This window comes from Brachycentrus maculatus, unplaced genomic scaffold, assembly GCF_059751285.1.
Source record: "Brachycentrus maculatus isolate JH-2025_06_01 unplaced genomic scaffold, ASM5975128v1 h1tg000269l, whole genome shotgun sequence".
Taxonomy (NCBI): Eukaryota; Metazoa; Arthropoda; class Insecta; order Trichoptera; family Brachycentridae; genus Brachycentrus; species Brachycentrus maculatus.
In genome coordinates this window covers 3,039,953-3,050,229 of record NW_028281020.1, presented here as the reverse complement: position 1 = coordinate 3,050,229, position 10,277 = coordinate 3,039,953, and the positions used below count along the sequence as shown (strand labels likewise).

The window sequence follows — 10,277 nt, the reverse complement described above, 5'->3', positions numbered from 1 at the left end:
TCTGATTGATCTGATCGTGCCAAGTCAAAAGTCCCTTTCTACGGTATGTATAAATTTGATGCTGGAAGGTGTAAATACTTAGTGGAAAGCATTTTATGTTTTCCTGAACTGAAATTTCAGTAGAAATAAGAATTTCCTCTTGTTTCATTTGAGAGCAAACATTAAAACAATGGATTTTTGAAAGGTAACATGTTAACTTTGTAGTGCAAATAACCTTTACTTTACTTCTGTTTGGTAAAAATCTGATATTCAAAAAAAATGGTATTATAAACCTTATGACAATATTGACATGCTTTTGAAATGCCAAAGCTGTTGGAAATAAAAGTAGGTACCCAAGTAAAGTTAAAGTTATCTACACCATGTAATGAACGTATCATCTTTTCATTTTGATTCCTGCTCTGAATCAAAGTTAATTTATTTTCCCTTTTAAATATAAACAGATAATGAATCAAGCAACGCCACAAAGAGCAAGAGCAGGGAGACAGTTGCTGACTGATATCAAGGTCAGGAAGGTGTCCTACCTGGGGCACGTGCTAAGAGGAGAGAAGTACGAGCTATTGCACCTAATCATAAAAGGCAAAATAGAGGGTCAACGAAGTGTGGGGAGAAGACAGATCTCCTGGCTCCGGAATATACGAGATTGGACAGAGATCAGGATTGTCGAGGTGCTGTTTAGAAAAGAACAGTTGTTCTTGCCAAGATAAGAACAATTACTCTCAAGTGATAGTCGACGTCAGGGAGACTTGGCATGACACGAACAGAAGAAGAAGAATGAATCGAGGTTCTACTTTTAAAAACAGGGAATGTGTCTTAAAATAAATAAAAAATAAATGTATTGATAAACATTTACAACATTTTGGAGTTTCTGCTTAATAAAAAGCTTCTTTACATCTCACCAATAGATGTCTCTAGTGAAGTTCTAGTGATTCAAGAACAAGGTTTCTAAATTGGTTCATATATATGGAACTTCCAAGAATTTGAGTAGTGTGGTTGTAAATAATGGGTAGAATTGGTGAATGTTACATGTGTGTAAAGTGATCACTTAAACCAACCTATGACGGTCGTCAGCCCCGTAAATGCCCAGACTTCCATATTCTGGGATGTATTGTAGATGAGATGTCAAAAAATAATATTGATAAACATTATTATCAAATTGTATTAATTCATTATGTAAATTAACAAATCATATAAATTTTATAATATAAACAAAATTTAATGATAATAATATCATCTTCACATATGCAAAACCATAAATGCTCAGTGACTACTGTAATCTCATTTTGTAAGAAATAAGAATTTTTACCCCGTTAATTAACCCTTTTGGCTCTCAAGGCTACCTTATTGCTTATGACCAAGGCTTACATATGACTGAAAATAATTAAAATCCAAACCAAACAATTTTTAATGCAATGTGATTGGTCGAATATCCGTTTTATGAAAAAACCTGAATAAATTCTACGTTTTCGTATTTAAAAAAAAAAAACTTATTTTTATTTTATAAGGTAAACAAAATATGGATGGCTAAGTATTGGACCCAAAGCTAAGTAACCCCGAAAAAAAGTTATCTGCTGACCTTTCAAAATTTTTCCTTTGAGCTATAACATCTTACCCACAGAATGGAAAGGGTTGGCATTGTTTATATGTTCATATTATATGTTACATGTTAGGAAAGAAAATAAAAATAATCTGAAAATGCAAAGATATATCTAGTTCATTAGTTTCCAAAGTTGACTGGGCTCCAACACATCTTGGGACCCAGCTGTAAGTTTATTACAATATTTAGGATTTATAAATAGCTAAATTTAATATCAAATTTATAATTTCCTATTTTTTAAGTTCATGTATACAGTGACGAGGGCCCATTCAATATTCGCTCGCGACCCATAGTTTGGGAAACCATGATCTAGTTTATAATGCAAAATATATCGTATCAAAAGGATGAAATCTACCTGAAAAGGAGTTCACTAAAACCACCCCACTGATAGAAGAAAAATAAAATATAGTACATAAGTGCAATGCTCTTATAAAAGATGTTTAGTATGTATTACATTTAAAACTGAAATTTTGATTAGTTTTGTAGTGAAAATCTGCGAGAAATATTTAAATTTATGTGTACGACACAAATGTTTATTTATTACCTGTAGAAATCTAGAAAAGTATTGAATTTGCTAGTAGGTATCGTTGAATGGACCACAGAATCGCCGGTAGGAGTCGCTAGGTTACGCACGGTGTGTGTGACTCGCGCTCGCAGCTGTCTAGTGTCTTCTGGCGCGCGGTCCGCAGTCGTTTTCTAGCGCTCGTCGGTGTCGTTTGCGCCGGGTCGTAATAAAAAATGTCTGTTATGGGTTCGGATTTCTACGACGGAAGCAAGGTCTTCACCTGGCTCTCCGACCTAACTGGATTACCCATTGATCTGGTAAGTCACTTTTATTTGATTCCGACCTCCTCCGGCGCAAGATGCGCCGATCTCGAGACTTTGTTTGGCCTAGTCGAATGACGGATGCTGTCCCGTGCATTTGACATAACACATATTTACACATTGGTTATTCACCAAAACAACGCTTATCTGGCTCACGTAATCTTTACAATCTTCGAAATATGCACAATGTCGGTATAATCTTCTTATTTCTAAACTTATCCAAATATTCGTGCGGCGCTTTACAAAACTCCGTCATGTCATAATATTTCGTAAACCTAAACGTTTTACGTTTTACTTCTTGCCGAGTTTTAATAATTTTCGTGGTTATGTTTTGACTGTAATCATTTACGAATGCAGGTGTTTGTTCTATCATAAATCATCAATGTAGAAGCGATTTGTTAACAAATGCAACAGTTAGCCAGTCCATTCATAAGTCAGGGGTGTATTTTTGGTTGTTTGAAGAGAAATTGGCTGACCGCCAAGGGAGGAACTGTTGCACTTGAATCATAATTCAATATGTATTTATATGAGTGAAGACACGTTTTGACTCTTAATTCTTGCTGTCGATAACTGGTCCAAGGAACACCAGTATATTTTGTTAATTTTCCCGTGAACCGGCAGCAAATTATTGCAACCGATATCAGCTTATATAGTTAATTTTCATTTTATAATTACATAGTTTTAGATCGTTTTTTTTTTAATCTACTGGTGTATTATATTTATTAAATTACTAGTCATCAGGACGCTCAATAATTACACTAAAAATATAAACATTGGTATTAGGTCACATCTCGCATCACAAAATTCATTGACACCTTTAATACCAGTATTAAAATAATACCAATATTATTTTTAGAAATGTATGAATTGTTAGTTAGCATTATTAAATATTTAGGTAACTCATAATATGTCGTGGGTAATTATAAATATTTAATTACATATGTATAAACATAAGATATTAAAACTGTACTTTGATAATATGTAGTACATTATGTTCTTATGTTTTATAATTTCGCTATTTTGTTTTTGTCAGACTAAAATATAATAAGTAATAACTATATATATATCGCTCGTGATACGCTAATATTTTTTAAGTCACTCAATAAATATATAAAATACAGTGGAGGCAAAAAACTGCATAATATATGAATTATTCGGTATGTTTGTGTGTTATTTATTAATGTTTTTAAAAAAACTGTTAACATTAACAATTATACCAAATATAACATTTAAATCTAAATATGATAAAATTTAATGCAAACTATTTCCGGGTCGTACCCTGTTTGAACCCATTCTATCACAACTTGATTCCTATTTCAATAACGGCTTAGAAAAGTAGGAAGAAAAAAATTGAAATATTTATAATTGCTCCTTGGAGGTAGTATTTTACGCAAATGGCGTAGTATACATTATCCAAAATTATTATTTTTCATTATTATTACTAAAGTAAGAATAAATTGCAAAGAGAACACACAAAAAGTAATAGTACTTTCAATATATTTATATATTTTTTATCTATCATTATCATTTTCATATCATAATTCCCGTCTGTGTAAGCGCCCTTGAGGTAGTGTTTTACGAAAATGGTGCCATATAAATTATTCAAAATTATTATTATTTTCATTATTATTACTAAAGTAAGAATAAATTGCAAAGAGAACACACAAAAAGTAATAGTACTTTCAATATATTTATATATTTTTTATCTATCATTATCATTTTCATATCATAATTCCCGTCTGTGTAAGCGCCCTTGAGGTAGTGTTTTACGAAAATGGTGCCATATAAATTATTCAAAATTATTATTATTTTCATTATTATTACTAAAGTAAGAATAAATTGCTAAGAGAACACACAAAAAGTAATAGTACTTTCAATATATTTATATATTTTTTATCTATCATTATCATTTTCATATCATAATTCCCGTCTGTGTAAGCGCCCTTGCGGTAGTGTTTTACGAAAATGGTGCCATATAAATTATTCAAAATTATTATTGTAAAATGATTACTTATCATATTGTTTAATTAAGAATCCCAAACACAGTAAAATAAGTTTAAAATATCAGGTAGCGTTTTACGAAAATGGCACTATATAGAAATGTGATTTTTCTTTTCTTTTAAATATGCCTTTTTTATGGAAAAAAAAATAGCTTTAATTCAACATATGAATAAATTATTTTTTACTACGTCAGTCGCTGTGTGATTTCATAGTGCATTAGTTAAATGTAGTATGAATCCAGATTTTCAGGAATCGAATCCTTTTGGGTTAGCTCGCCATCTTGAATAATGTCTATTTTCAATATATGGGTGAAAAAAATCAACCAATTTGTAGGAAATTTAGTTTTCTGCAACTCTAGCTAAACACGTTAACCATTACATACACCACGGAGTCGGAATCAATGTAACATATCGCTCACTCCTTTCAAGAACGTCATAAATCAAAAAACTTGATTTTTCAGGAGAACGTTTTTAATGATTAAAAATATAATACAATATATAACCATTAAATTTAAGCCTCTTATTGAACTTTTTACTGTGCAACATATCTTTTTAGGTAAAACCTGAAGGTTTTTTCTCCATTTGAAAAATATTTAGTATATTTTTAAAAAATAATTAAACAATACCTTTTCTTCAAAATGCAAAAACAACACTTTCTGCCCTGTAGCGGGTAAATATTAAGTTAAAAATATGCCTCTGTTGCTGGGATATAGTACATTTTCTGGGCATTCCGAAAACATGCTGAACTGAAAATTGACGATTTTGATTTATGACGTTCTTGAAAGGAGTGAGCGATATTACATTACGCCTGAAGGTTATAACTGAAAAATTGCCGTTTGTCTTCTGTTTAATCTTTGCAACTTTTTCGATACCTGACGACTATAAGAATGAGGGATTTATTGATATTCATCGTGAAAAAATAATTCTGATTAATGAATTTCCATTTCTTATTTTGAAATCAGTATTTTGATAATATTGCGATAATGGTATGCGGAATTGATTACCATCAGTTAGATATTAGGTACCTTTAAATGTTGTAGGTATCAACCAAATTTTGGATGCCTATCTACTGTTAATTACTTATCTGGTACATCTAGATCTGTATGAGTAAAGCTAGGTGTGTATGGTGCCGATCGCTAAAAGGCAGTGGCGGCGCGCAACTGAAAATCAGTCAGACAACACAAAACGTCATCGACAAGAAAAAAAATTGACCTACCTCCAAAAAATGCGCAAAAAGTCTTGCGATAAAATTACCAGCAGCTACTTAAACAAACGTGACACGCGGCTTGTAAAAAGGAAACGATTGGGTTCTAAATTAAAATGATCGTATCATATTATTTATTACAAAAAACATTTACTATAATTTAAACGTAATCGGTTTTATGGACGGTTTACGAACGCATATGGCGCAGAATCCGTTGTCTTTTGTCGTTTCCCGTCAACCATGTATTTTGCGGCGATCCGTTCATCTACGGTTTTTGGTCGCACACCAAAGTGGCGACAATCGGTCAATCATAATATGTCAGCCGTTGCATATTTTCTATTTACTTGTTTACAATTCATCATGGCGGACGTGGTCAAGCAACCGTTTTGTAATGTCCCTAGGTTGACAATCCTCAGTATATCCATGGTCGGCAGGTTGCTGTTTTTTCTTCTTCTTTTTATAGATCCTCAGGATCTGTCTGTGCCGCTGTCTGTCGCTCTTGAGATGCGGACTGCCAGCTATCTCTCCACCTTTTTGGAGGTCTGCCTGGGGGTCTACGTTCTTCAGGGTTTCTTTGAAGGGCGATACGTGGAAGTCTGTTTTCTGAAATGCTGTTAACGTGCTCATTCCAGTATCGCCTTCGTTGTCGTCCCCACCTCACGATATCTTCCGTCTTACATATGCTCCGGCGGATATCAGTGTTTCTTACGCGGTCTCGCAAAGTGTTTCTGGTTATAGATCGGAGAGTATTCGACTCAGAGATTCGAGAAGTCGAGATTTTATCTCTATATTTCTATATATTTTTAGTTCTAGAAGTATCTGCTCTTGCCTCAATTTCATAAGTGGCTATTGGTCGAACACATCGCTCACTCCTTTCAAGAACGTCATAAAACAAAAAAAAACTTGATTTTTCAGGAGAAGGTTTTTAAAGTTTTAAAATTATAATACAATGCATCAAAAATAAATATCAAGCGACTTATTGAACTTTTTACTGTGCAAAAAATCTTTTAAGGTAAAACCTAAAGGTTTTTTCTCCATTTGAAAAATATTTTGTATATTTAAAAAAATAATAATTAAACAACACTTTTTCTTCAAAATGCAAAAACAACTCTTTCTGCCCTGTAGCGGGTAAATATTAAGTTAAAAATATGCCTCTTTTGCTGGGATATAGTATATTTTCTGGGCATTCCGAAAACATGCACAACTGAAAATTGTCTATTTTTGATAAATGACGTTCTTGAAAGGAGTGAGCGACATGTTTTGTATATATGCACCAGGTTGAAAATTTCGAAAATACCGTCTTGTCAGCCATTTGCATTTGTTAAGTCATTCGTGTGTATGTGTGTACCGGGCATAAGACTTTGAGAATCGCCGCACCTGTGTCCGTCCGCCTGCTAACGCCCTACTCCGTCACTGAGCGATGGTGATGATGTCACACACTCGAATCGCCGCTCACTGCCGGCTTCAGTAACGTAAACAAACACAAATACTAGCGCACTAATTGCATGAAATTGATATTGCCACAAAAACAACGTATTTTCTGATATCTGTATACGATATGATGTCTCGAAATTGCGACTAATGAGAGCTTTTGTATATATCAGATCATAATGCAAAAAATTATTGGACTTCTATCGGTAAATCATCGCAAACGCTTGTTAGGTAAAAATGGTTTTGATTTAGAAAAATCTTTTCGAAAAAAATATTTAAATAAATCTTTGTTTAGATAATCACTAAATAATCAATTAATCTTTGTTTTGCGGACGACCGAAAAAGACTTGGCACGATCAGATCAATCAGAACCTAAAATCTGGCGGTGTCAAAAGTCTGCGTAATCGGAGGGCATGTATGACTAGATGTATGGATGTGAAGGAGGCGAGGAGTGTATGTCAGGACAGAAGAGTGTGGCGTTCCATCCTCTCTGCCTACCCCTGCGGGGAAACGGCGTGATGGTAGTAGTAGTAGTAGAAGATAATCTAGAAAAAATAGAAATAAGTAAAGCAATTAATGATGACTTTATGTTTGATTTAAATCTGTGTTTGATTTTAAAATCAAACACAGATTTTTTGAGTCTACTAAGTTGTATTTTTTTAAAAAAACACATAAAAATTAATATTATGACAATCCTTATTATCCGCAGCTATACAATTTTGTGTTCCTAGAATTTTGTGCTCCTACATAAGGACCGTCAGTCCATTTAATCTTCACATTCGTTTGAAAACGCCATAACTAGGCGAAATAACTGTCACAATACTAATTTTTATTTGTTTTTTTTTTAAATAAAATACAACTATGTAGACTGAAAAAAACTGTGTTTGATTTAAAAATTAATACATGAATTAAAATGGAGTTCTCAAATTGAACGCCAAATCAATAAATAATAAAGTCTTACTCATAAAAAATAACCAAATAAATTTAAATTCAAGTCCACCCCTAAAAATATTCCCATTGTGATTCATTCATTTGTCTCTCTTTAAAAATTTAATTTTTGTATAATTATCAGACCTTAATAATTTTATTTTAATGACCTGATGATTGAATTATTATTCCGTAACCGGTAGTCACGAATTTGTGTTTATTAAAGTGGTATTACACAGAGTGAACGATGAATGATAAGTAGAATGTTATATTACCATACAACAAAGTTAACAATGCTTTTAATGTACAAAATAATATCCTCGTACACTATAATGGGTACCTCCTAAGTGTATGATTTTTTTCTAGGTCGTTTTTGTATATTAACTTTGAGTTGATTTACTAAAACATAAGATAAGTTGCTAGGAAAGGGTAGATGCGTTAACATTTGCAACACGAAGGAAAATATTTTTTGAAAACATCCTCCCCATAGGCAATTCAGTATACACAGTCAGGAAGAACGAATAGTATGTTTCCCGTAATTATCCGGTTCATATAATTTTATGCCCTCCGATATGTCAAGGTTATAAGCTAACCCTGACAGAAGCTTGAAGGCCACCATCGCGAGCAAGGCAATGCTCCTTCTGGGCCTCAAATATCTAATTTTTCAATTCAATTCTATATATTAAATAATTTACATATAAGTACATGACAAACTTATTTTTAAGGCGTTTATATTAATAACACAAATTAAAAAGTAAATAAAAAGACTCTTGTTAGAATTGTTGAAGAATCCCGCTTCGGAATACATCCTCAGAGACATGGAGCAGTTAAATATCCGTCGTGATGTTGCTCAGCATACCAGTAGCTCTTCCTACAGGCATAACCATCGGCAGGTTGGTCCTGTGTATAGGAATGTGAAACAATCTATGCCGACGCTGTCATAGGTAACTATCGGGAACATACAGACCAATGCTCCGGATAATTTCAGGATTATCGATCATACCGCGCAACAATCGATACAAAAGGGTAATCGAATACATATTCCTTCTAGTCTTTAAACTACTGTTACCAAGCATACCCAAAAGAAACTCAGTCGGGTAGAGCCAAGGTTAATATCCATACTATCTCATGATATCGAGTAGGTATGCCTAAAATAAACAATGTGGGGTACCTAAGTATATAAAATAAAACAACTGCTGTATATTTTTTCTACTTCTACTTTTGTGACCGGGTTTTTATCGTTCCCGACATCATCAGACTTCTATGTTATATACGCAACAAGGCAGGGGTTGAAAACCCATGATTTTATATATTTTTTCTGACAAAATGTATTATATAATAAATTAAAAGTAGTGTATTTTAATTAAAACAACATATAGGTTAAAGTTAGGGTTTTAAGTAGGATTTTATATACATTTTATTATACAAATGGATTTTTGTAGGTAAATTGAAATAATATGTAGGTGAATCTGGAACCTTTGCTTGACAACTTCTAACTTCGGGGAAATCCTGTATTCTCTGAAATATAAAATTTATTTCTTATCGACATGACATTTAAGTATCTATTGTTTGTTTTACAACGAGTATAGTGTATAGTTTTCAGTGGAACACTCGTCTAGTAGATTTCCGCGATTACTATCCGAGATATGTTGGGTGCAGTATTAGGGCTTATTCGGTATTTGGTGGCTTAACCTTCTGTTCTGTTTTTTGCCTTTTTACTGGAACTTTCATCATCATCTTGCAATAATTATCCACTGCTGGATATAGGCCCCTTCCCCTTCTTTCCATTTCCTCCGGTTGCTTGCTGGTTGCAGCCAGTTTTTACCTCCCACAGCGACTATGTCGTCGGACCACCTCTTTTGGGGTCTTCCGACACCTCTTTTGTTCTCTCAAGGTCTCCATCGTAAAATCCTTGGGGTCCATCTTGTGGGCTCCTGTCTTGCAATATGTCCTGCCCATTGCCATTTGAGTTTTGCCACGCGATCCATGATTTACTTTGGGAAAATTCTAGTAAAATTGGCTTAACCTTACTCTACATCAATTTCGTGTGAATTATGATTGACAATTTGAATGCTGGCTGTGATAATGAATGATGCACCTGTAAATAACACTCTCGCAAGTACGCAGCATTGTCTGCAACGGGTTGAAAGTGACTTTGACACTCCGATCTTTCGTTAACATGACTCTTAATTAGTTAAAAGCATCAAGCTTAATTAATTAGTCACTTTTATGTAGTTAAAACTCTACAGCGAAGTAAACGACTGCTAAAAGTATCTCCATTATATAAAATTGTTAT

General features: G+C 33.4%; 1 protein-coding gene across 1 annotated transcript in view; it reads left to right on the top strand.

Annotated features, from left to right (window-relative positions):
• Positions 1–2,253: 2,253 nt before the first annotated feature.
• The window catches only part of oys (lysophospholipid acyltransferase 6), an 85,545-nt gene continuing 77,521 nt past the window's right edge, over positions 2,254–10,277 (top strand). Inside the window, exon 1 of the mRNA XM_088266425.1 lies at positions 2,254–2,416. Within this exon, the coding sequence (XP_088122551.1) occupies positions 2,333–2,416 (84 nt within the window). The 5' untranslated portion in view covers positions 2,254–2,332. The remainder of the gene's footprint in view (positions 2,417–10,277) is intronic.